Here is a 26,806-nt window from a genome sequence, read left to right as displayed (position 1 = left end):
TCCCCTCACTCGTATCATAAATGGTGGACAACTAAGGTGAGGATATTGAGTGTTATGGACTTTATTATGCAAAATTCATGGGGGAAGGCTTGCCAATGCCTCTGGAGCCCTGTCTGTCTTTAAGCCTTTATAGTACCAGTGCTGATGTCTGGTTCTGTGCCAGCCGCTCTGCTCTGAGCTCAGGGCTCACAGAGGCTCAGGCTGAGTGGAAAAGTCCGCTGCTTTTAGTGCCTGAGCAGCACTGAAGAGTTCAGAGTCAGAGGGAGAGGACTTAAGTTCTTGCGTACAATAACTGCAAATGACTTCATCTCGGTGACATTGACTCAAACTGGGTGACTCAGTGAGTTGCAGCAATTCGTGGAGCTCCTACAAATCGTGAAATACAGCAGGGATGTATATATCTTATCTCCTGGTGTCATAAACTTCACTGATTTAAAAGCAGAGTCCATATCTGAAGAAACTGGAAGTGTATTCTGTGGTTTAGAGTGCAAACAGACAGCTTTTCAACCCCTCCTAGTGTTTCCAAGTGGTTTATTGTTGGCGCCACTGTTGCAGAGCTGCACTACCAAAAAACACTGGATACACTGCAAATGTTTCCAAATTTCCATGAAGAAATGATGAAAACTACTTTGGAAATAAGAGAGAAGAAAGAAGTATGTCTGCTGAAGAGACGAAGTAAAATTGTCATAATTTAGAATGAAGCAATAGCGGTACTTTGTGCAAGCAAATAACCAGAGCAGGGGTTGGCACAGGGATGTAGGGGGGAGCAGATGAAAATATAAGGAGAAAAAGCACGAGTTTAGTCTATAATGTGCATGAAAGCAGATAGAAATGGTGCCAGTCAGCTTTCATCATCGTACCAGCTGGCAGATAATGCTGCATCGAGAAAGCGAGACTTCTAGGGAACCAATCTAAAAACCAATGGTGTCATTTTGCTGTAGCCAACATGTCTATTGCCCATTAAAGAAATAACTGTAGGTTCAGATTGTAGCAGTAAAGTACGAGTGCGTTTGATATGGCAGAAAAGAGGTCATCCCCGTCTTATCTATTGTGTGTTTTGTAATCATTAAAACAGCCTCTGCAACAATCTGCTGATGATGTAACATTAGTCGTCCGTATCTCGCTGTTACATAATTTTACATTTGTGTTGCTTTCAAACACACTAAATGTACACTGCACATGTACAAGTATTCAGATACTTTACCTTCGTGAAAGTAAATACCACAATATACACATACTCCATTACAACTACAAGTCATGTCTTCAACATTTTGCTTAAACGTACAACGTTTAAGAATTGGCCACCTCTCTAAGATTCCTCCAAACAAATAGGGGGCAGCACTCTTTGCTGTAGCTATCTTTGGCTGTGGTTGCTAGCTGCCACTAGCCTGTTAGCTAGTTAGCCATGACTGAGTGACCAGGCGAACGAGTCGATTGTTGTAAAAGTGGAACGACAAAACGGTATCGGTGAGTTTTATTTTGTTTGTGTTGAGTTTGAATGAAGTGCGTTTTACGATGAGCTAAATTGGCAGTGAAGCTTGTCTTTGGTTGGTCAACTTGCATTTAAAGGTGTGCGGTCGTATTTTTCTGTTTAATAGATGTAAGAATATTTCTTTTCTTGCTACTTTTGAGTTTATTTTGTTATTTTCTAGACTAAAAAAGCTAACAGTGCTTGTGAAACGTAGCAAACTTGCTGCTTGCATACATCTGAAACTTCAGGGAGCTAAAATATTACAATTTCGAGATAGCTGGTTAGCATGCTAATTTCAGTAGATAACTGCAACACAATACATCGACGTCTTTGACATGATGTCAAAATTGTTACTTCTTCACATTCTGTAGATAATGTTAGCTTTTTTTTTAATGTTTCACGCTAAAATTCTTGCCATATCTTACGTTTTTGCACCTCTAAAGCTACATTTGTTATGTTTGTTTGTTTGTTTGTTATGAAGTGACTGTCTTTCTTTGTAGCGTGCAGAGACACAAACACCTAGTTGCATGATAAGGGCACAATAAACTCTCCCAACACAGGCAGGTGTAAAGAGGAGGAAGCATCTAGAGGGGCTATAAACATGAAAGACCTTTCCTCTCTGTGAGAGGAGTAAGAAGAGTTAACTAGGTGACTCTATGAGATGGGGGTTTTGGGGGGTTGATGGTGTTGTAGTGGGAGGAAGGGAGGACGGGAAGCAGGAAGGGATGGGGGCAAGGGGGGCTGGGGGTGGGGGGTGATACTTCTCTGGAAAATGTATTGGTCTAGTTGGAAAAACAGGTCCAAAAAAAAAAGAAAGAGAGGAGCAGGAAAATTTAGGGGTGAGGGGAACCGGAGCTTTGGCCTGTGGATGAACCCATCGGGGACTTTGCTTGGTGGGGTCATTCCAAGTTCAGGTCTTTCCCTCGCTGACTCTGCGAGAGCGGAGGAGCTGTCCATGGCTGAAGGGGCCTGCTCTTGACGGCCTCCAGCCCCTGCTGCGAGCCCCCCAGGGGCCCTGTAACACAAACCCATTTCCAGCAGGAGTTCTGTGGGGTGTGTGGAGAACGAGGGCATGCCCTGGGTAAACGCAGGTCATTCTGGGGGTGGGAGGGTGAGGAGGGCCACCTTCACCAATAAATATTTTCCTGACAGTCAGATGAAGGTTTGTTTTTAAAGCTCTCATCCCTGTGTGTCTTTGTAAAGGCTCATATTACTATTCTCACTGGACACAGAAACAGCTCTGCAATGTGAAAACGAGCCTGTGTGGTCACACAGAGAAAATACTCTGTCAGTGAAAGTGAAATCGAGTAACATAGGAGAAATTGAAAGCAGTTTATTTTTCTAGCCCCATAAATTTACCATGAAAAGCCCTTTATTGCTCGTTCAGCACTTGTTGACTTCACGACTGTTCATGAGTGAACTTCATTCAAATAACACAAGTACCAGGTGGATGCATGAACCATACAGATGGAGCAGAAGCTTATATAAAGGCTTTTGAAAAAGACAAATGAGAGACAATCTATCATTCGACACTCACAGACCAAACAGCAAGTCAGGGGTGGCCAACTAATCAGGCAGTTTGCACAGGCAGCACAGCATGGGTCCTTTGAGTGGATAAGTGGTGCCTCCCATAATGTCAAGAGTAAATCCTGTACCAGGGGTTAGGGAGAGGCTGGCAGGGAGTTAATGAGATGACTGGTGGGGTGATCAGCAATGAGAGGTTTGAAGACCTATGACACGGCACAAGACACACATTGATAGAGACGGAATACTTTCTAGATTTATGAAGTGTTTGTTTTATCACATCAGGTGGCCACGAGGACACACGAGGTAAACTGCAGCCTGACAGAAACAGCTCGCCTGTTTTCACTCTGTGCACTTTATTTTGAAGCTATTTTTAATGACAGATCTCCCCGTTTCGCTCCTCTTACTGTCCTAAACTGCCATTTTAGACTGCGAGCCCAGAATAGTAAGTCATAGGTCAGCATGTGCAAAATACTGAAATACATACACACTGAATCATCAGATTTCCTGGGCTACATGACCAAAATCACTTAGGGCTATGTTGAAATTGCCCGTGACTCATTGACAGCGGAAAAAGCACTGTAATGTTATCCAGAGCAGATCAGGTCAACATGGAGACTTCTGTTCTTTGCTTGGAGACGAATAACAACCACTGCGACTCACTCCCAATGACTAATGACATGTTGTTTTTTTTACATTTTTGTTGATAAGACTGAAAGAAAACATCCTCTTATTTTATACTAACACACTGATCAATCCTCATCTGATTAATAATGCATCATACCTCCAGAAACATCTCAGGGGACTTTTCTTACCAGTTCTCCACATTTTCTGAATCTTGCGTTGTGTCTGGCCATCTGCCCCACTCAGACTGGGAAAATATCCATGGCATAAAGGAGACTAAATTTAATATATCATGACTTGAAGACCAACCCTGGAAGACAGAGACAACAGTAACAACAAAAATGTTGCTTAAAACCAGACAGGGGAGAGAGTTAACTAGTTAAAGGCCTCTAAGACCATCATTGCAGATTGAAACTAACCAAATACACCTCGCCTCATCCCTCACTTTTCCAAGCATGTAGCAGAACCACAGTGGCCAACGCTTGATTGGTCCATTCTGGGCTTCTGTAGAAACATGGTGGTGCAACATGGCAGACACTGTGGTAGATATGAAGAGCTCAGTCTAAAGTAACAAAAACACAAAGATTCTTATTTTCTGCTGATGCACCAATGAAAACATGCTTATGGGTATTATATTCAATTTCTGGCAATGGATCCCTCTAAATCTAACACACTGGTCCCTTAATACCATGGATAAAAATCTATAACACATGTGGATTCCATATATAATTCAATCTATGAGAGAAGAAATATCCCAATTATTTAATTAAGCAGCATAAAAATACTTCTCTCGAAGTCAAAATCCTGCTTTCAAAACTTACCGATGTATTAGCGACAAAGAAAGTAAAAGCTGATGAATAAGTGTAGTGAAGTAAAAGGTACAATATTATATTGACAAGGTAAAAAGTGGTGTAAAATGGAAAAACTCAAGTACAAATAACTCAAAAGTGTGCTTAAGTACAGTACTTTTAAAAGTGTACTCTACTCTTGACCACAGAATTCAATTAGTCACAAGCAAAAATGCCACAAAATACACAAGTTTTCAGTCATTAGCAGCGTTTTATTTCCTTTAAATTCTCCAGAACCCATCTGATTTAATCCTGTTGTCCTGAAAACTGTCACCTCTGTGTGAAGGAACATTTTGTTATCCACAAAAAGAACTCGTTCCACAAACCCGATAAGGATGCTCGAGTGTCTGGGATTTAAAGACAGTTTGTCTCCATTGGCAGGTCTGCAGGACCTGTCTCTCCGAGATGCCAGCAGACAGTTTCTGTCTTGTTGACAACAGTGTGATAGAAATAGAGAGGGAAGGGAAAGCAGGAGGGGTTGTGAAAAAACACAGTGTGAAGGGAGAGATTGAGAAAAGTTGAGAGGAGAGGGAGGGTAGAGAAGAGAGGTGAAGGAGGGTGCAGGGGGAACATAGAGGGGATGAGGGGAGAAGGGTTGGGAGAGAGGTGGGAGTGGGAGGAGGGGGTGGCTGTGCGTGAGTAGAGGACCTCCCTGTGAACTGTGCAGTCGCGAGCCGGGTCATTGGGGCGAGGTTGTCAGAGCGTGCCTGAAACAGTACACCCAGGGGTTCAGCCAGAGTTCACACACTCAGTGTGCAAGATCCATGTCCCTCAGTCAGCGCTCGCCAGCCGTACACCAGCAGATACACAGCAACACGGAAAAACTCATGTGTATCATCGCACACGCATGCACAAAGACAAGCTCGAAAGCAACAACAAGCAAACACAGACGCAACCGTACAGGATGTTTAAAATACAATCAATCTTCTCAGGCTGGGCGAAATGGGAGTTTGCACATGTGAGCAAACAGTAAGAGTCTCTCGCGTGCTGTCTCTACATGCATGGTGACATGTTCTTTTCATATCAGCGCAAGCAAAGTTTGTCTGCAGGAGACGTACGCAAAATAAACACGCAGAAGGAAAAGTGAAAGGGCTCGTCTCCTGGTGCAAACACATTCAGTGAGACGGTAACTGATAGTGTCCATGGCCGGCAACAACAGCAGCAACAGCACCGGTAAGGTTGTAACACAGTGAGAAAGATTTTATTTAATTCCAGTCAGTGTGGTTTAAATAGGCGAGGCCACTAAGCCAGAATCCCCTCTGTGTGACTGAGCTCTTTGTGGGAAAGCTGTCTGCTTTACTCCCATTGAAGACTGGTTGGCCCATTGTCAAACCCAGAGCTTGACCTGGTGTTGAACCCAATTGTCAAACTTGCAGTGTAGTGTGGGACCTTGGTGGGGGAGGAGAGGCACCAGAGTGTGGTTTAGCTGACAGAGGCAAGTGTTTGTCATCTCTTGGTCCCTGAAAGAGTTCTGCACAATGATTTCATATGCCTCAGCTAATGTAGTAAAAATCTGTGAAAAGTGGAATTTCCCGTCAAAGCCTCTTTTTTTTTTCTTCACATAATGAATGTGGTGATTTAGGCCTAACGTACAGTATGTTCTCACATTTCAACGAAGCCCCTCCAGTCATGTGGTGACCACCCCAATCTCTCTCTCTCCCAATTCTCACGCTGGGGATAACTCAGTCTTGTGTGTCACATGAGGATTTGACAGACAGGCCCAGCTGTGGCAGTCAGGCGCCAGAGCACCACGCCCTCCGAGTCCAAGGCAGACAAGGCCCAAACCCAGAACAATTCAGTCTTTGTGGATCTACTGGAAACCATCAACTGCATCCAAATGACCGTAAGCTGTAGATACAAGCCAGATGTTGGAATTCCTCGGCTCAGTTCAATCTCAGTCCAGTCTGGCTCATCCAAGCCCGGCAGCAGAGCAGTGGCAGGAAGGGGGCGGGTAGTTCTGATCATTCTGTTATCTGACACCCAGTCCAATCGAACAGGAGACGTCCGTTTCAGTGTCCACTTGCCATCTACGGTGCAACTGTCTAAGTGAGAGATTGTGCAAAGTTGCAGCTTTTTTATTCAGAGCCTTGTGGCAAATAAAAACAGGTTGCTGTGTAGTTTTCATCATTTTGATGAAGTACTTCAGAATGAACCAAAGTATGTCTCATGACGGCAGCTGCGTTGCACATTACTCTACGTATAATCCCTTCTTTCAACCAAATTACCCCCAGATGCCCCCGTCTAGATTAGTTCTACTTTATGGAACGAGTTAAGAAAGCATTAAACCTATTTCAACCGCTCTCCCACTCGAAGCTTGCCTGAAAAAATAACTGCGTGTCTGTGCAAGTTAGATAACTTCTTATGCAAAACAAGCGCTCTAACCACCAGAAAGAGTAGTCGAAGCCATGCGTGGCGCTTCTTTCCCCAAACTATTTCCATCCTCGTTTCAAGAGCAGCTTATCGTGTAATCAGGATCTCCAAGAGGCCACGATATTATCTTGTAAGGTCTTCAGTGCCAGGTCCAACTCTGACATGCTCACAGGGATCTGGTGGGAGACTCATTTGTCCTTTTGCAAGCTAATTACAGCAGGCTGTGCGACCCCCCCCCCCCCCCCCCCCGCATTCCCAGGCAACCTTTCACCTCTGAGGTGTTGAGCAGCCAATTACTCTTCTTGGCTTCTGTGTGAAGTGTTTGCTATCCCTCTCCATTGCTCATGTCTCTCTCTTTCCTTGACTTCATAGCGCTCGGAGAACATACAAGTGCAACGTAAACACACGCGCCCATCTTGAGGTTCAGTAGCGTGTCATGTGTAGGAGGATGGCTGCTGTGTTTCTGCCTCCCACCGCCTCTGTGCTCTCTTCTACCTGAAGCCTGTGTGGATGTTTTTGTTAAAGATTTCTCAGCCACAGTTTCTAGTCAGTCAGCTTTAGGAGAAAAATACACCCAGAGAGAATTTGCACAGTAATGTGATCACTCATGATGTCAGTCTTTTTTTTTTAGTCCTCTCACCTCTGATTGATGCCATCCTGAGATGCAGATATGAAAGCTGTACACATGAAAACACATCTACAAAAACAGCATAATGAGGAACCCATATGTGAATGACCTCTGGCAAAGGCGCATGTTCCACTTTAATAAAGCTAACAATGAGGGGAGAAGTGTTCTCCTGAGATGTGAAGGTTTTGAGTGTGATATTTGCTCAGACATATAACTAAGCCTCATGCTGACTCAATCGTTTAGAGAAGTGCGTTTCAGCTCTCCTGCTCGGCTTGATAACCCACATCCTCTCCTCAAAACCCGCAGTAACAGCTCTCCAGAGGGATGCTTTCATCCTGACGCAAACTATGTGTTTGGTCTGTTTCCATTTAGCTAAGTTCAGGTGTAGTTCACAGAGGCCGCCAACTCTGGTCATGTGACTTGCATGCAGGCTGTGGGCTTGGGAGGCCTTTTTTGTCTGTAATATATCCCTGTGGTAGATCAAGAGCTTCTGTGCCAATAGTACTCTTAAAGAGCATTTTAACTGTGAGCTATTTTACATAAGCCAAGAAAATATGCTTGGCATTTTGTCTATTTTTATTCCTGTCAGTCTTATCACTGTGTCTGTGGTTCAGGAAGAGTCTATGACCTGCTCATCTCATGTCTCCCTTTGTCATGGTGAGAGCAATGGCATCTTGTAAAGGTTGTATAACCTTATCTGGTCTGGATTTCAGAGGAGGGCGCTGAGAGGACCGTGCCCTCCATTTGACCCACATCTGATTCACCTTGAGCAAGGCAGGCTGCTGGCAACACACACCGAGCCGCAGAGTTTGCTCGTGCTGCGACACTGTTGCGTAATCTGTGAGGAAGCTGCTCTGTAATAAATAAATCTGGCTGAGGCGGTCCATCTGGGAACAGCATTTTTCAGCAGAGATCTCCTGACGTGATGCCTAGTGGGCTTTATAAATATCCTGAGCCCATCCGCGCAATGTGAACTGTGTTTCACCCTCCCACACCCTTCCCCTTTGAGTGTTTGCCTTCTGCTCGCAGTGAAAAGCAGGCTTTACTTTGCTTTGTTTGTCCCTCAGCACTTACCTCCCACTTTCTCCCTGTTAACTGTCAGCGTTCAAAAGCAGAACACTGGAAACCACATGTGAAACAGAACTCTCTCGGCTTCACAATGTAGGTGAATGACCCGGAGGGTTGTTTTTATGTCATGTGGTAGTTCAGGAAGATCAGGACTGCGACTCCCCTCCTTTTGAAATAAAAAGAGCAGAAGTTACATATGCATGATATTTTTCATTTCAAAATTGCAAACTGCCATTGCAGTGATACCAGCTGAGCTACTCCTCCAGCGGCGCCACGCAGCTCGTCGCTCTGATCTGGTGTTGTTCCTAATCATATCTGTTGGCTTGATACGATATTCCAGAAAGAAACCTTAATGAACACCAGGCGATAGCAGAGACAGATTTTTCTGTGCAGCTCCCAAACCTCTTCCCCACAAAGATCACTATATAGATATTCTGTGCCTCTCTGCTCGCTGTGGAGAAAGGACTGTGTAGATATGGCTGGCAGCCAGTGATGAATAGAATTTATGGAGAGTTATGCCCCAACTACCAAGTTTTGACCTTGTGTTGTAGAACTACAGCCCCATCCACCTAATGCATATGTATGATGCATCTACCTGTAAAGGCTGCATTCATAAAAAAAAAAAAAAAAGTGGCCGAAGTGATTGAATATTTCATGAAACAAGCTGAAAAAGTTATTTGCTCCAAAAAACAAGTTCTGCCATGTTTCGTTGATCCATTCATTGCCTGTAAATCCACAAGTAGCAGAGAGAAAGAGACAGTCATGCAAGCTTAATTTGATATTTAACATGTCTCATGCAGTTTACTCATTCATTAATGGTTTGCAGCTAATTCCCTAAATTTATCTACTCTGTGTGTTTGTGTGTGCGTGTGCGGGTGTTTTTGAGGACTGACACCCTCTGAGCTTGCTGCTCCCTTTGACCTTTAACACCACAGTGTATAATAACTCTTACAGTTTGACAGGTCAACTGAGGCGTCACGACTCGCCCCTTGCTGTGGGTTAGGCCTGAGCCTTTTTATCATACTACCTACCCTGTGATGGATGAACCCAGCAACAAACTGGCGAGGGGGCTAACAGCGTTGTTCAGAGAAAGCGGATAAGGCGTTGTAACAAATAACACCTCGCTGAACTCCGCTCCACTACCTTCTCGTCGCCCCCGGCTTCAGGCTCATTCGGCCATTTGCTTCAGGTGGCGTCTGCTGGTCCACGAAGCACGCAGACTTATGGAGCTTATTACAGGTGCTAGTCCACTGCTGGTTTGTGATAGCACTTGTCTTGAGTCTGTCAGTACAAAGAAAGGGGATATTTATTTATTGCATTATGACGAGTTCAAGAAACTGACAGAAATGATGGTGTCTTCAAAGGACGGTAGTAGACAAACATTCTCTGTATTTTGCAGATATCAAATGAATGTGAGGGGAAAATGGATATGAAGTGTTTTGGAAACACATTCATCATGTGCAGCAGAGCCATATTTAGCTTCAAAGTCACAGTGAACCATCTGCCAGGAAACTGGGAGGCACAGGATCTGTAAGTGTATGTGATGTGAATAACGACAGAATCCTGCACTGGCTGAGGTTTTACATGCGTTCAGCATCACTGCACAACAAGCCAAATGGACTCCAGATCCAGGCGCCTATAATATATTTAATGGATCATTGGAGGCCGACTTTCCAAGCCCCTGTGTTGGGATTACAAATGCTTGGACAGCATATAGGAAAAACACACTCAGGCTTCTTGCTCTCTTTCAAAGTATAGAAGAGGGAACTTCTGGGGTGTTCAATAACAAAGGCTCAGTGAGGGGTAATGATGACTAATAAACATTTAAGATAAACTTGCATGGACATATTTGTGGTCAGTATCAAAGGTGCTGATTCAATTCACTGCAGTCTTTTCGAATTAACCACAGCGAAAGAAAGAAAAACAAAGCTCGCAGACTTCTAATCACTTGCTTTAGGACCGCAGTGCAGTCCTAAAGAAATGTCCAGCAGAGACACCTGGGAATGCGGTCACAGCGGAGATGTTACCCTCTCAGATTCCTCCCCATGTGACCAAACCTTAAGTCCTCTGCTTCCACCTGCGCCTGGTCAGTCATCCCGGAGCTGAGCGCCTCCAGCAGGAAAAAGGCTTTCCAAACCCCCTTTGATTTATTCAGTATTTGGCTAACCTTGCTCTGAACCTGCCTCATGAGGTTTCCAACCATTTTAGCCCTCCTCTTCCAGCATACGTGAACTACATGCCTCCTCGACCTAGTTCCATCCCAACATGCTTCTTCTCCCACTGCTTTCGCAACAGCCCACTCGCAGAATGAGAAACAGGCCCTTGAAGGAGGCTCGGGTTCACTCTCGGCTGAGCCCGTCAACCCTCCCCACCCAGTGTGGGTCACCTACTGATCACAATGTGCGGCCCTATCGTGAGTGCGCAGGAGGGCATTTATGGTTCGCTGGGATTCAAATGAATGTTTATGAGGCTTGTCTGGCAGCCAAAGGGCAGGCACCATCCCAGCTTTTACAGCCACTTTCATGGGTTTGCTTTTGGTTGTGTGTGCTTGCTTTGACTTGTGCTGAGATATGGGGTGTCTCTGTGTGTGTCTGGATCTGTGATCTCCATATCCCCTCATGCGTTTATTACTAGGGTTTGAAGTATTACTCTCAAGGCAGGAAGGTTAAAGTTCTTTGGGTATGTACTCTGTGTGTGTTTGTTTTACAGAACCCAAAAACCACAGAGTTCACTTGCCTTTCAATTTGACACATTTTACCTCTGCTCTGTCGATGTTGGTGGCTTCGTAGTCTAGCAGAGAATCTGTATTGATTGTCATGCTCCTCACATGCCATGTTAAGGGTACTGGCTTCATGATTAACCTCACAGCAAGGAAGAAAACCGCATGGCCCATGAATAAGCAAAAACTTGCGCTCCATTGCATTTTCAGCGAACATTGCTCTTTGCTCTGATCTAAATATAGTCGTTACAGTCTCAGGAGGAGCAATCAGAGCATCTCAGCAAGCAAACACAAGCGATGCATGTGTGAAGTCCTGTTTCAGGTGTGCAAATGAAGAGTTGCTGCATGTCTTCATGTCAAGTCAACACATTAATCAGCAGAAGCGAGTGCTTTTTTATTAAGTCAAAAAACATCCACTGCCATTTTATGTGGAGTGAAATAGAGTGGTGAGAGTTTAAGTGCAGACAGATGATCATTTTCCCAAATGCAATATTGCACACAGCTGTAGCATTACAGGCTGTGGTAATTCTGAAGGGAGCAGGGACATTGTCTGATTTGAAAAAGCCATCCCCTTTCAACTGAAATGTTTTTCACGTCCAGACAGACAGTTGTAATTGATTTGTATATTTTCCAAACTCAAGCATCGACAGTCTAGACATCATAAAGAGATTCAGTGAAAAAAAAAAAAAAAAAAATCCAACACAGGCTCCACACGAGGTTAAAAAAAGGGTAGCCAGTGTGGTATTTTCGCTTTACCGCAGCCTGTTCTTTCATTGTGATAAACCTCAGTGTGGTCAGATTCTAGCCTCATCTCATTAAACATTAATGAGCTCTGATTCACTGTCTACCATCTGTGATGTGAGAGAGAGCACAAACCCTCCTTAAACAGATTAGTTATTTTATTGCAGCTCATGATCTCTGGTGGCGTCGTGTTTTTGTGGAGGAGTATAACCTGAGCTTTGTATTCTGTACTGACATTTAGGCTCTCTGCTGGTCTCGTCTTGATTTGTCAGAAGGGCCTTCACGCGCTGCACAGGTGATTATTCTGAAAATGACAGCTGTCACAGAGACCGGCAAAGGCAACGGCTTCTTCTTCTCTGGCACCTATAGACATTTGGAGAAAAGGTGGTACACACGCTGTCTTTCAGCTGTCTAATGGGCCTTGTTGTGTAACTGAGGCAGAAAAAAAGAGCTTTTGTCGAAGAGTCTCAGGTCTGTCTGTTGCGCTAATGCGAATCCAAGTTCAAGCAGTCCTTGACAAATGAGCACAAACACACCACAACAGCAGGGCATCAAAGAAAAGGACAGGCACCATTACCCCAAGGTATGAAAGGTACTGACCTGTGCAGCACTGATCAATGCAGTAACCTTCAAGAAGTCAAATCAGTGAATCAACTGTTTGAGCCAAACTCTGTGGAACAAAGGCTGCGTTTTCGCTACCTGGACACAGCTGCGGGAAAACGCTCTTGGCTCAGGAGTGGAGGTTATGATAAAACATGTCTTTTGAAGCTTGATTTCTTTGTGTATTCTCAATAAAAACAGATTCAACATGTGGAAAACTTTACACCTCAAATGAAAACGGAAAGAGATTCAACACTGGAACGGGATATCTGCCTTTAGGCAGTTCAACATTTTTGGACAATAATCTTATTTTGACCTGATCTCACCGAGAGATGAGCAGATCAATACCAATACCTTTGGACAAAGCCAGGCTAGCTGTTTCCCCCTGCTTTATGCTAAGCTAAGCTAATGGCTGCTGGCTGTGGCTTCATATTTATTGCACAGACATGAGAGTGGTATTGATTTTCTCATCCAACTCTGGGAAAGAAAAGCAAAAGCACATTTCCTAAAATGGAAAACTATTCCTTTAACATACTGAGCACTGTTACAGGGTTTATGCAGTTCATACAGGACAAGATCACAGATCAGTTTCTCCTCTGCGGTTGAAGGTGCTCATCAGTTACTGTAGCGTTCGATCCGAGGCTCCTTGCAAATTTCCCACAGGACAGACCATTGTTTAATTTCAGTTCCAAGCTTTTGTAACAGTCTTGGGTAATTCTGCTACCAAACTTGGCTCTTGCCAATTTTACAACATGCTTTTCTATTTCTTAAATAATATCCTCAATCACAAGGTAATTATGAGACTCTGGCATTGATAAATCTCACCCAGTGTGAGTTTCCACAGCTCTCTTCCTGTTTTGCTCTAAAGCCTTGGAACATGCTCAAATTCAGATGCAATAAAGTGAAAGAGGCTCCACATTTTTTTCGGGAATATTAGCCTCTGGGGTTTTACTAATGCAAATCACATTTGTGTGATCTACTGTGCTCCTGCAAACGTGTCGCAGTTGCAGACACTGAGTGATTGAAGATTATATGAGAATGAGCCAAGCTAAAAAAAACAAATTTGATATATTATCGCCTTCATGGCCGACAATGAAAAAGCTGACTTTCTCAGAAGTTTACTTTTAACTTTAGTTATTCAGGCCTGAAGATGACGGCTGTCCTTTCAGGGCTCGATAAATGGTCTCTCTGCACGTCGATGTTCATTCAGCGTGGTTTAGACCACTCGCTCGTGTGATGAGGAGGTCCTGACCGACTTGTTTTGAGTTCATTATATTTATGGAGAATTACATCATCTGCCTGCACCATTTTCTGACAGCAGAGAACAAACAATAACACACATTCCCCCCCAAGCGTGTTTTACGTTTTGACAACATCGTCTGTCACAGTCACTGATCTCATGCTTGGAATAAATCAAAGGTGTTATCACACTGCCATGGGAGTCAAAAGCCAGACACAAAACAATGTCTACCTCCCAAGTGTTCACTTTTTCTATTTTCATCATGCACAAAGAAACACGGTGCGTCTCTAAAACTCCATTTTATTATCTTGTTTTGATTCAAAGACACATTAAAAGGAGAATAAAAAAGACGTGTAAAAACAGACTAAAACAAGTGTCACAAAAAACTCCCAGAATAACTACTGGTACAGACCTATGCATGGCTTCTGTTCAAAGTGAGAATGGCATTCAGTTCTCCATACTATACATATACGCACACACATACAAATGGGACCAGGGTCAGTCCTGCAGTTTGTCAATTAATTCTACCTGCAGAAGCAACCACCTTCGTGTCCGCTAAGTGTTTGTCTTCACGCTATCATTGGGCCTCCTCCAGATGCCTTAAGGTCCATATTCCCTTCATTATACCTCAGAGACGCTGAGGTCGCTCTCACGTTGTGTGCAACCAAGTTCATGTCCTCCCTTTGAACGTGTTCATGCAGGTATAACTCCCAGAAAACTTGTGGATTTCTTCAAGTGCAACTTGTGGCATGAAGCTAAAAAGTGGAATAAAGACCATGGAAGGAATGTTAAGCACGAAACATTTACGGTGAGGAAAACAAGACAGAACAAATGTTGAATTTGATTTTTTTTTTTTTACCTTTTCAGAATGACAAGGGCATGCATAGTCCAGGGCAGGCAGAGGAAGGCCTTGTCAGCTCTGACTGCATCCACAGTCCTCTGGGCAACGACCTCCGGTTTGAGAGGTGGAAAGAGCTGGGGAAACCTACAAAGAAAAGACAGTACTTTTAAGATAAGACGAGGATCATTCTGATGAAATGAAGACTGGTGCATCCCTTGCTCATAAACAAGTCATCTGAAATTACAAACAATGTCTGCTTTGGCTAAATGATATGCTTTTTAAGGCAGCATGGCGACAGATTTTAGATAAACTGTTGGTGTAAGCTGCCAAACTGTACATTAAAGGTTTGACATTTGCAAAAGCTTTTACACAACAATCTGAAAGGTTGAGTGCACTCTTACACCTCTACAAGCACAGTCTGTGTCACAGGTGCAAAGCTCCTTAAACAGTTTAGCAATATCAGAGATTTAAAGCATCAAGGTTCGGAGTCATCTGCACGGGTTTTAAGGCAGCCACCAGGAGGCGGATGGACTGAGAAGCAATGAGTTGCTTAATGAATACAGCAGTTTTCTTTGTTAGGTGATACAGGTGCTGCCATTTTTGACCAGTGTGTTGAAGAGAGAGCTAAGCAGCCATAAAAAAACTGCAGCGGACTATGAAGCCAGCGGAGCTCTGTGAAGAGCCGGAGGGCTGCACAGAGTCCTGAACTCACACTTTAGAGGGTCCACACATTTTGACTGCCTTTTATTAAGGTCTACTAGGCTGCAGCTCATTAAGTCAGGGGATCAACCACGTTCGTAGGATACACTGTTTGGGGACCAAAAATGAGCAAAATTTTTTGTCAGTCCATCAAGTAGATGGAAGTTTTGATCTACAGGTGGTGCAAGATGAACAGTCAGAGGATCACCTTAGCAGAATTTATCCTCTGGAGACCTTGAAAATCTACATATGGCAAAGTTCACAGCAATCCATTCAGTAGTTGTACAGATATTCTACTCTAAAGTACAAATCTCAGCCTCAGCCAAAGGAGGAGGGAGTATGATTCATCCTGTGGGGAACTTGAATGTACAAAATATGGAAATCCATCATAGCTGTTAGGATATTAAAGTGCTGGACTGAACCATGTCGCCAGAAAGGTTAAAACTAAGAAACAATTACACATATCTACCTGACTCTCATGCCCTGGAACATCTCTGTGTTAGTGTGGAAGGGAAGCACAGTGGTGCAGCCAACGCCAGGACAGTCCAGCAGGCCCAGCGTCAGACTCTCCATGAAGGCCAGCGATGAGGCCTTGGAGGTGCAGTAGTCTATGGCCCCAGGGATGGGAGACTGGGACAGGATGGAGTTTATGCACACGACGTGGCCGTGCTGCAGCTCCAGCATCCGAGGCAGGAAGGCCTTCGTAGTCTGGGATGAGGAAAGACAAAAGGGTGAATGAAGGGGCAAAATAAAGACAAGGAGGAAGAAGAAGGTGAAATATATTCAGTCGAGTAAAAAGAAGAGCAGAGCAGGCCCACAGTGTAACCACCCATTTCAATTTTCATTTAGCTGATAATTGCATTTCTGTCTGCATGTGACAAAGTCTTTTGATCTCCATTCAAAATAGAAATGCCACGAGTTTCAAAACCCCTCTGATGTTTCAGGGGCTGAGAGAAGATTTGGAAATACCCTACTTAACCTGCCATAATCGCCGCCATGATTGACAAGTCTGGGGGTGCCTACTGTAAATGCTGCCATGCTGTAATCAAAATAAGAAAACGATAAGGATAATCTGCTCGGGAGGAATTCCCCGACTTCTGCATGCAAACTGCCTCGGCTTCAACTCCTGCAAGCCTTACCCAGAACTGTCCCATGGTGTTGATGTGTTGGGATTTCAGAAGGGCGTCGTCGTCGCTGTCCATCAGACTTTTGCCGTGGACCACAGCTGCATTGTTCACCAATATGGTAACGTCTCCAACCTGAGATTAAAAAGCACAACAGTAAGAAAAAACGGTCAAAGATCTTCTGTGTTTTCCTCTCTTCTTCCATGAGATGACACGGTTGTGCTGCACCAGAACTGTCAGCAAAATTCCCCGCTCTTATTCAGATATTTCAGATGAAGTGTAATCTATACAGCAGATGGGAGAGAGAGCAGCTCAGAGCCAACATACATATGCATAAGAGACAGATAGGCATCACAGAGAAATATTTCATGCAGCGTCTCACTGAGTGCAAATGAAATTTCTTTCTGCACAGCTAGAGATGTCTGGAAATATGAAGCTGGTGTACCTTTTCTCTAACCACCTTGGCTTGCTTGTAAACTTCCTCCCGATTGGCCACATCACACAGGAAGTAATGGCACTCTGTTCCTGACAGAGAGATCTCTTCAGCTGTTTCTTTGAGGCACTTCTCCGTTCGGCCCCACAAGATCACCTAGCACAAAAATAACGTTTTCAAAAAGGTTAGAAACAAACAGGGAAATGTTCTGCGCCGAAACTGTGTCGGGATCAGGAGCAAATCAAGTGAACTCTCGCTTATAAATGGAACAAAAAAGGTTGTTTTTACAGTCAGTCATCAACAAAACATTACGTATGTTTTGCGCAATTTTTCTGGCAATGAAACCTGGTGTAACTGTGGAGATCTTTGAGCAGCAATGTTCTTTTCATTCAGAGAACAGAGAGGCCATTTTCACTCCAACAAATAGTTTTCGAGCAAGATTAAAGGCTTGGGGGTTGCTGTGTGAATGAACTGTCTCTTCATCCACCCGGAGACTAAATGAAGGCCGGTCATTTGAGCAGGGAACATGGGGTTGGATGGAGGTGGGGGACTAGTGATTGGGCAATTAGATCTGTCAGTCTTTGGGGTCAGGGAAAGGTAATGAAATCAGGGGGTGAGCCCTCCTCATCTCTCAAACACAAATTCTCAAAGAGATTACACGGCCTGTTGGGCAGATGAGCCCCGTCATTTCTGGTCAGGGAGTCTGAAAACAGTGCGTGTGTGAAGTGCTGAGGACGCCAGTGTGGGATTTGGCCGGTCGCCCGTGACCAAGGTTAATATTTGAGCAAAAAGTCTACTGGAAAGTGATCTTGTGTATGTGAGAGACAGAAAGACTGCGTGTGTGTATGCATGCACACACAAAAGAGAGCGTGTCTCTGGCCACTTGCAAGGCTTCCATTACTACAGATGATCTCATGTTGTCTTCTGCATGTATTGAACCTGTCATCCTGCAGTAACAGGACACTTTCAGGCGGTGCCAGTCTTTTAAAATTTACTCAGCATTTATATAGAGCCAAACATTACACACGGTGTGTTCATTTGCACAACCACAACCCTTAAAAATCACCAAAATTCCTGCCCTGCTACTGCTTTAATGCATGTCAATAACTGTCTGATAGCAAGAGTGTTGAATCAAACAGACGAACACTGACACTCTAAAGCTCGGGGGACATCAAACATTACAGTCTGGAATGTTTTCTTTAATTCTTTATCTGATCCACAGCAATAAGGGTTTGGCTTCCTCTGAACAGCCCTTGTTTGAGTTGCTTTTGATTGGGTTTCTTGTTTGCTTCATTTGCAAGCCCATTTGAGTAATCAGTGAAGGCAGACAGGTCTTGATAAATAACTGAAAGCTTTTAATAGGATTTGAACCTTACAAACAAACCTGACAGCTCTCATTAAAAGCCAGCACTCAAACTGTGCTCTCCTGTTAAAATGCTATTTAATTCATTAGTTTATCACCCGTCACAACATACAGGACCCTCAGAACAAACAAGCACTGGCCAAATTGCATCTGGATAGAAACAGTAAGAAAACAGCTTTTAATTGGCTTTGCATGAGCCCCCTTCGCTATCAGTGATGAACCGGTAATTGTTCTAACCAGGCATGCCTAACAAGACTTAACGTCAGCGCAGACTGTAAGTAAAAGCTCTCTGATTGACAAATTAATGCGGCAACGCTTCACACAAGATCTTGAGAGAATGCAGATGCCACTCAATACTGGCTGTGGTGTACGTCTCCCTGTCCCCAGTAGCTCCAGCTGAATTACAGTGATACTCTATCTCCCAGGTCTGAATGTATGGGTGGGTATGAACCCTCCTTTTCACACCCATTGTATGGGCCAGCAGAGAGGCGGCACACAGAGGGGGCAGCAGGAGTTCAGGAGGCAGTCGCCTGCCGCTGTCTAATTACTGCGGAGACAGCAAGGTCAGTTGCAGGGCAATACCCAGCTGGGAGCGGTGTGCTTCCCGCCTCCAGCACAACACACACACACACACACACACACACACACACACACACACACACACACACACACACACACACACACACACACACACACACACACACACACACACACACACACACACACACACACACACACACACACACACAAACCTGATGTCAGTGCATCAGTTTGCTTCATCTGCCTTGCAGTGATCTCTTTATGTAATGCTAACAGCCACGCAAAAATCAATGTTTTCTGCAAACACTTTCTTCTCGAGTTGTTGTCATGCTACTGAAAACTACTTTGAAAGGCGCTCTGAAGAAATATGCTGTTTTAAGTTGTCAAATATTTACTGGAATTGTTCTGAAAGACCTCTCGCAGTGCTCTGAACTTGGATGCCGTTTTTGAAAATACTTTGGTCTGGTTTATTGTTTCAGAGCTTCGCTCTGCAACGCCCCCCCCCCCCCCCCCCAACAGCACACAAGAAGACCTGGCTCCCCTCCTGAGTACCCGGCTCTCCATCTCGCCGGATTCTTTCATCAGCGCTGTAGTTAGTCTTCCTCACACCGTGAAAACACCAAAGCCGAGGAGAGGGAAAAGGAAATTCCGGCTGCCAATCACAAAGGGGCTCAAACAGGGGTGAGCGCGGGTTCGTCGGGGTTAGCCCTATTCATAATTACCGTCCTATTTCCTTTTAGCATGTCTTTAGGCAGGGAGTAATTGTCATACACATTACCACAGGTGTTGTTTTCAAAGCCTTCACACCTTGATAACACCCAACAATTGGGTGCTGAAAAGCATGGTGACATCCTTTGTTGTGCAGCTGCAAAGTAAAGCTTTTAAAACCCACTGGTTTCTTCTTGCTCGTCCCCCAAGGAGACGGCACTGAAAGACAGAGGGAGGCAGTTAGTGTTTCATTGAGCTTCTAGCAATGTTTTCAAGCTACTAAAACTGCGCCTTAAGACAGCATCTAAGATGAGCCCATGTCACACACGTAGGGATAATTACAACCCGCAGCTTTCAGCTGGGCTGCTCACTGCTTTCTGCCGGGGAAATTACCATCATTTTCTTCCCCGTGTAATGACGACTCCCATCTGAGGTGATCAAAAATAGAGCGGCTCTGTATTAACACATTACAGCTAAAGGGACACCAGCGGCTCATCAGGCACTCAGCTGTGTAATGTTCACCCACTGGACTGGTAGGCAAAAGTGTAGCTAGAAATGATGATGGGAACAGAGGCTGACCTGCAGTGATGGGGAACTGTGCATGCAGCCACTGGCCCAAGTGACGGTTCCTTGTTAGGGGGGGTGAGGGATGGTGAGGGTGCGTGGTGTTGATGGGTGGGGTGATTCTGCAAAATGGGCAAGACTAGATGTGTCACTTTTAAACTGATTTCCAGGGAGATTATTGATTTTGCAATTTCAGGGTGTGCAAACACAGTTTAGTCCAACTGAGAAACGCTTTAAAATCTATAGCGCAGGTTGCACTGTTGATTCTACTCTAGAGAGTTATCAAAACATGGATAACAGCATGCTGAATCATCTTTACATCCAGCTGGGGGAAATAATGATGAGTCATAACTTCAGTCTCATCGTAAATATTACTTTCATCATACTTTTCATTGTTACGAGTTAGAATTGCCACCTTCGCATTAGACTAATCCAAACTAATCTAATGTGTTCCTCCCTGTTTGTGCTGGGTTCATTTAGTTTTGCATCCACTCCATAAAAGGCATCTCCAGTCTCCATGCTATGGGTGAAAACAAAACCTAATCTGGCTTTTATTAAGAGCATCAAGGAGCCTTTTGTTGTGTTGTGATATGTTGGCAGATTTTACAACACTGCTGCTCAATAAAATGGCAAGAAACCATAACAAGGTAAGAGCTCGACTGCTATTGGGTGGATGGCTGTGAAGGTTCAGTGAGGCTTTGTGCACAGAAACCTCCACCCCAACACGCACGCACGCACGCACGCACGCACGCACGCACGCACACACACACACACACACACACACACACACACACACACACACACACACACACACACACACACACACACACACACAGAGTCAATGCATTCATCACAGCTTAAATCTTTACATAATGCACTTTCTTGCCATGTCAGTCATACCAGATTCACCCCGGACCCCAGCAGAATGGATGTCAGCTCAATACTGCACTTAATCACATCAATCAGCCATAAAGGCTGCCCGGACCTGCCCTCTGGTTGACCCGCGCTGTTGTGCAATACTTGAAGCAAAATTGAGGGCAAAGTCTCCGGTCTCACTGGACCAACTAGGCTACTTAGAGGTTATGATCCCTGTTTTCCACCTACAGTGGAACAATACACTTGGGGCAGGGTGGACAGGACTGACCGGGCTACCGGAAGGAGGGGAGGTGTGAGGGGGATTCAGCCTGCCCAACTACTCCTGCTGGTTTGGACGCAAACTAAACTCCATGCCTGACCAAAACAAACTGCTTGCAAAATAACTTCAGCGGTTAGCCAATGCATTTCTGCGGAAGGAGCAATGTGGGTGCAACAAGTCGCCTGTAGTGAAATGAGATTACCTTTCTGGCCCCCTGCTTGGCAAACTCTTTGGCCAGGTGGCGCCCGATGCCTCGTCCCCCACCGGTGATCAATACCACCTCCTTGGTCAGATCCTTCCTTCTGCCTGGCAACAGCGACAACAAACTTGCCCTGAAAATGTAGTAGATCATCTGAACCGGGAAAAGAAACATACGACACGCGCTCCTCAACTCCATCTCGGAAAGTGCTCGCGGTCACGCAGCCGACGAGTGGAACGTTTGCGCTGCGCGTTTACGTGCGCAACAGATCTCCTCCAGCAGTGCAGAAACGGCGACTTTTGAGCTCCCGCAAGTTTAGCCGCATGCAAACAGTCTCATGTGCAGCCTCAGAAACTGCTGCATGTGTAATCCACTGACGAGGAAACGCTCAAGAAGCAGAGGTGTGTGACTGCGAGGAGCTCTGACATGTTAGTCGACGGGCATCACGCTGTCGAACTGTGTGACTGATCGGTCATTACGCCTGTCAGCCGCTGCCAGAGACGCAGAGACGTGAAGCACAAAAGTCCGGGCGACGCTCCGTGGTGCGCGCTGCTGACACCGCTGGGCTCTGGAGCTGTGTTCCTGTCCTGCCTTATATATTACCGCCTCTGTCTTGGCTTCGGTACTTCCACCAGTCAAAGGACCTGGCTGAACCTATAGGAGAGGTCTGTAAGGGCATTAATCCTGATTGACATGTTAAGTGGGGATGAATATTTTGCTCCAGTGCCCGTCTGCCCTGAGTGGTTGCGTACTTGCCTCTTCCCCACCCCCTTCATGTGCCTACAGCGGTGCTTCTCAATCTGTGGTCCGGGGCCCCCCAGTGGTCGCCCCACTGCGACCAAGGTGGGAGCCCATTCCGGTTTGGGAAAGTTTAACTCCATTACAGTTTAACTGACTTGAACTTATGCTATGATGTTGCAACCTCAGATTTCACTGGCAGCCAGTGCAAATCAAACTAGATAGGGGGAGTTTGGTCAACATGACTGATAGCCCTAATCAGCTAATCCTGACTCCCGCCCCCTCACAATTAATTAAATGGAACAAATATGCAATCACATAAATAAACAGCAAAGCACTAACCAAACACACAGCTGAGAAACCTGGCAATTGTTACCATAACACTAAACCCCCAAATGGGCAGTATTCAGATACTTTACTGAAGTAAAAGTACTAATTCCACACTTTGAAAATTCTCCACAAGTTAAAGTTCTGTATTCAAAACCCAATTGAGTAAAAGTATGTACTATGAGTACAGTATTGGCACAGTATTAATATGAGTTAGATTCAAGAATATAAAACACTCAAGTACAAGTAACTTGAATTTGCACTGAAGCACAAATGCAAATGCAAAACCATGAAAGAGCTGGAGAATAATTGAGGTGATTACCTTTACAGTGGACAAAACGGGTTCACGTTTTATAAAGACAAGCACATCCGCCGATGCTGATGTGCCTTCAGCCAGTTGCTGATCTCTGCTATCTCCAGCAACAACAACACTGTGACGCTGACGCACCTGCAGACACATTTGCAGACTCACAGGAGTGAGTCTGGGTGATTGCTTGTATGAACAGCTCACATAGTAAATTGGAGCAAATATTGTTTTCAGTTTTATAAGCACGGCAGCGTTTATGTCCCACTGAGTGAAGGTGTTTTTTCATTTCATGGCCTGCTCTATTTTTGTAGTGGTCTTCAATGTGCAGAACCACATCAGTTGTTTGAACCCAATTTGTTGTGCTAACAGTATTTTTGAAGCAGACTATCTTTCTGTGTGTGACAGTGCAATTTGGGAAATAGGTCAGCCCAATCTCAGAAGCAAGAAAACTGCATGAATACCTCTTAAACAAATCCTATGAATTCATGGGCCTCAGACAAGATCCCAGTCTGTGATTTTTGGCCCTGGCACTGTGATTTTTACTGGGTATCACTGAATGCAGGGCTTTTTCAGCAACTGGGATGGGTTTAAAGAGCAGCCTCACAATGGTTGCTTTGTGCTGGGCTCAGCTACTTAGGGAAGGCAGAGAGGCTCTCGGGGGCTGCTAGAAACTCCAAGACAACAAGACTCCAGATGCTGTCATCATTTTGGGAATTTCTGAGATTTACAAAATGTGAACCTAAAGTCAAGTTGTATTGGGAGCTTGTACCAAAGTATTCTCGGCTGAAGTGAAACTGAATTAAAGTTAGTGAATTTGGAAAAAATGAGAAAAAAGCCTAAAGGTGTACATTACGGGGGTGGGGTGGGGGGGCAAATGGGTTCAGGCTGCACACAGAATGCAAAAATGTAAATAGTGTATATGTCAGAAGGCACTGTTTATTTATACTCATGCTATCACTGCCATCTACAGATCAGCACTGAAAGTTCAGATAGGGGTGCTTCTCAGTCAGCCCTCACCGGGGAACGTTTTCTTCCCTCAGACACCAGACAATGGCAATGCCAGGCTGCGCCTATATCTTCAGATATAGCAAAATATTGCTCGGGATTGGAAGGCAACATAATAGGTACTGTGGAAATGTGAGCGTAATGTGAAAACTGCTCTATTAACACAAACAATATTCAGCAGTAGTGGAACAACTTGGCTTCTTTGGGTAACATGTAATTACTTTGACTGCAAAGGCGTAAAATATGTTGAAGAATAGATTTTATTTTATTTTTTTCCTGGGCAACAGGCAGCCAAACATGCCATTAAGTAAAACCAAGGTCAGAATACATTACACGTGGCTGTGGGAGGGGTGGCAGGAGGCTGGAAGCAGGTAGATAAAGCATCGACTCCTAATGACTTACCTTTAGGAGAGCAGACTACCAACACCATGGACATCGGCTCGGCAATTTTAATAATTGGCTTCGCTGCGCTTGTTGCAGCCTTCCTCCTTCTGGTAATTGGACTTGTGTACTCTGAGCTGATGAATTCAGACATTCCTCGTAGGGTTGAAAATGGTGGGAAACTGCACATGGTTCATGGCTTGTTTGTTGGCATAGCAATTGTGGTGAGTATCTATGTTTGTGCTCATTATTTATGTTTTGTGCATGTTTTTGTATTGTATTATAATTAACCTTTTTAAAGATGCTTAGACTAACTAGATCCTTTCCTGTAAAGAGCTTCTGCTTGTGCAAGATTAAAAAAAAGCTTTATTCTTTTAGGCCCTTGTCAAAGATGGCTGTCCTTTCTTTGTCCTCCAGCAACTGATAAAGCTCAGATCACAGAAACTTTAGATAAGAAATCAAAGTCTAACAAAGGTGCAAAAAAACCCAAGGTCATGTGTTCCCCTTCTTTGATGTTGTCATAGTAAATATGGTTTCTCAGACAGAATAACTTTCACTTTGACTTTACCCATCAAGAACATTTTTTGTTGTTTTTTTCACCACTCTCTCCCACCTGTGGTGCGTCTGTGGTTCCTCTCCTACAAGGGCCGAATCCTGCATCGTCTGGGTGTCTGTCATCAGGTCAGCTTCATCAGATGGTTTGTGGCCTGTTTTCTGACTCGCTTAAATCCAGTTCCTGCAGGCCTGCGAGTGAAGGACTTGGAGTTTTCTGATGTGCCAGTGCGAGTCTATGAACCCACCGCTGCGTGCGAAGGCTTGAGAAGAGGACTTGTTTATTTCCATGGAGGAGGATGGGTGTTAGGCTGTTTAGGTACACAAAGTCCAGATAATTTACTTAAGTAATAGCAGAAATTATATTTTGCATAAAATACTCAGTTATGTGAAAAATGCATTCAAAACTACAATAAGTAAGACTATATAAATGAGAGATATGTATTTCTAAATACACACAAATATACATCATGTAGCATCAGAAAACAATGACGACTTTGTTTTCTTTCATTCGTATCAGGACCTATCAATCAATTTGTGGCTAATGGCAAGATCCCTCCCTGCCACGGTGCAAAATAACCTGTAACTAACAAGCAACAAGTAAAAAACAGAATATTTTCCTCTGAGAGAGTGGAAAATCCCAAAATATAGAAATACTTAAATATGTACTTACATATAGCACTTTCCATCTTTGTATATAAATGAATGTTTCTTGAATCGAACAAATGTATTAAATGCTGTCTTAATAGACAAAAGGAGAAGAGTGTACGCAGAGAGAGAGAAAACAAAAATTGGCATGTTGCGTCTGCAGAGCTCAGCTGCTTCTTAGTATCGTATCTTCACTAACTGTGATGTCTTGCTAATCCCGAACAGATTCTGTTGATGAAGTCTGTCGGCGCATCGCCAAAGAGTCGGACACCACTGTGGTTTCTGTTGGGTACTTAAACTTTTTTCCACAATGCATGTAAGAAAAAAAATGTATTCTGTGTACCACAGAGCCAGAATCCAACATACTGTCCCTCCGTCTTCCCTCTCACCCCTCTTAGGTACCGATTAGCCCCCGAGCACAGGTACCCTGCCCAGCTGGATGATTGCGAGACAGCGACGTGTCACTTCCTGTCTGTGGCTGAGGCAGAGTTCAGCGTGGACTCTCGCAGAGTAGCAGTCGGAGGAGACAGCACTGGGGCTAACCTGGCAGCAGCACTGTGCCAAAGGCTGGCGAGGAGAGAGGACGGACATCTGCTGTCCCCCTGTGCTCAGGTCCTCATCTACCCAGCTCTGCAGATGGCAGATTTCAACCTACCCTCATACCAGCAAAATCACGCTGTGCCCATATTGTTTCGTGGCCGGATGGCGTTCTACTTCTTACAGTACCTCAATGGGGACATGTCTGTGTGCCAAGATGTGTTGGAAGGCAACCATGTCCCCACTGAGCTCAGGCCACATTATAAGAAGTGGCTCTCCCCTTCCAATCTACCTCCTGAGTGCCTCACACGGGGTGTCTGTGAGCACCCAGCCCCAGAATACGATGGAGAGGTGTATCACACAATCAAAGCTGGTTTAGAACCTGAGGTATCACCTCTACTGGCAGACGATGCTGTCATTCAGAAAACCCCGCCCGCCTTCATCCTCACCTGTGAATATGACGTCGTGAGGGATGATGGGATTCTTTACAGAAAGCGGCTGCTGGACTTGGAGAAGGATGTCACCTGGCAACATGTAATGGAAGGATTTCATGGCATGATTAACTTTTTTAACCAGGGCTGGCTCACCTTTCCCTCCGCAGTGCAGCTTGTGGACAGTGTTGCTGACTATATGAAGACGCTCTAAAGATCAGACAATATACTGCATTCCACTTTCCTTCTTGTCTTTCATTTTAATAAACAAAAGTGGCCTCCTGTGGTAGAGCTTTCTTCCTCATTAAAAGTATGGTGTTCACAGAGGGTAAAAAAACCCACACAAATCTATAAACATAACCTGTTTTATTCCAAAAATGAAAAGTAGCCTGAAGACACAACGTCTGGAAACAATCTCTGGCACCGCTTCTTTAATACAAT

General features: G+C 44.5%; 2 protein-coding genes across 2 annotated transcripts; one reads left to right on the top strand and one right to left on the bottom strand.

The window, feature by feature from the left end:
• Positions 1 to 14,117: 14,117 nt before the first annotated feature.
• dhrs3b (dehydrogenase/reductase (SDR family) member 3b) lies at positions 14,118 to 22,193 on the bottom strand. Its single transcript, XM_070958830.1, has 6 exons — positions 21,443 to 22,193; positions 16,943 to 17,086; positions 16,513 to 16,632; positions 15,843 to 16,081; positions 14,693 to 14,818; positions 14,118 to 14,588 (listed from the first exon to the last, which is right to left on the bottom strand). Exons 1-6 carry the CDS (start codon positions 21,635 to 21,637, stop codon positions 14,504 to 14,506), a joined length of 909 nt encoding a protein of 302 aa, XP_070814931.1. The 5' UTR covers positions 21,638 to 22,193; the 3' UTR covers positions 14,118 to 14,503.
• Positions 22,194 to 24,244: 2,051 nt separating this feature from the next.
• Positions 24,245 to 26,579, top strand: aadacl4 (arylacetamide deacetylase-like 4). The gene is made up of 4 exons (XM_070959816.1): positions 24,245 to 24,421; positions 24,843 to 25,068; positions 25,623 to 25,686; positions 25,796 to 26,579. Exons 1-4 carry the CDS (start codon positions 24,245 to 24,247, stop codon positions 26,577 to 26,579), a joined length of 1,251 nt encoding a protein of 416 aa, XP_070815917.1.
• Positions 26,580 to 26,806: the final 227 nt, after the last annotated feature.

Source organism: Chaetodon trifascialis, chromosome 3 (assembly GCF_039877785.1).
Source record: "Chaetodon trifascialis isolate fChaTrf1 chromosome 3, fChaTrf1.hap1, whole genome shotgun sequence".
In the NCBI taxonomy this organism is placed as follows: domain Eukaryota; kingdom Metazoa; phylum Chordata; class Actinopteri; order Chaetodontiformes; family Chaetodontidae; genus Chaetodon; species Chaetodon trifascialis.
Note: the sequence above shows the minus strand (reverse complement) of the source record. Positions and strands in the feature narration are given on the sequence as shown.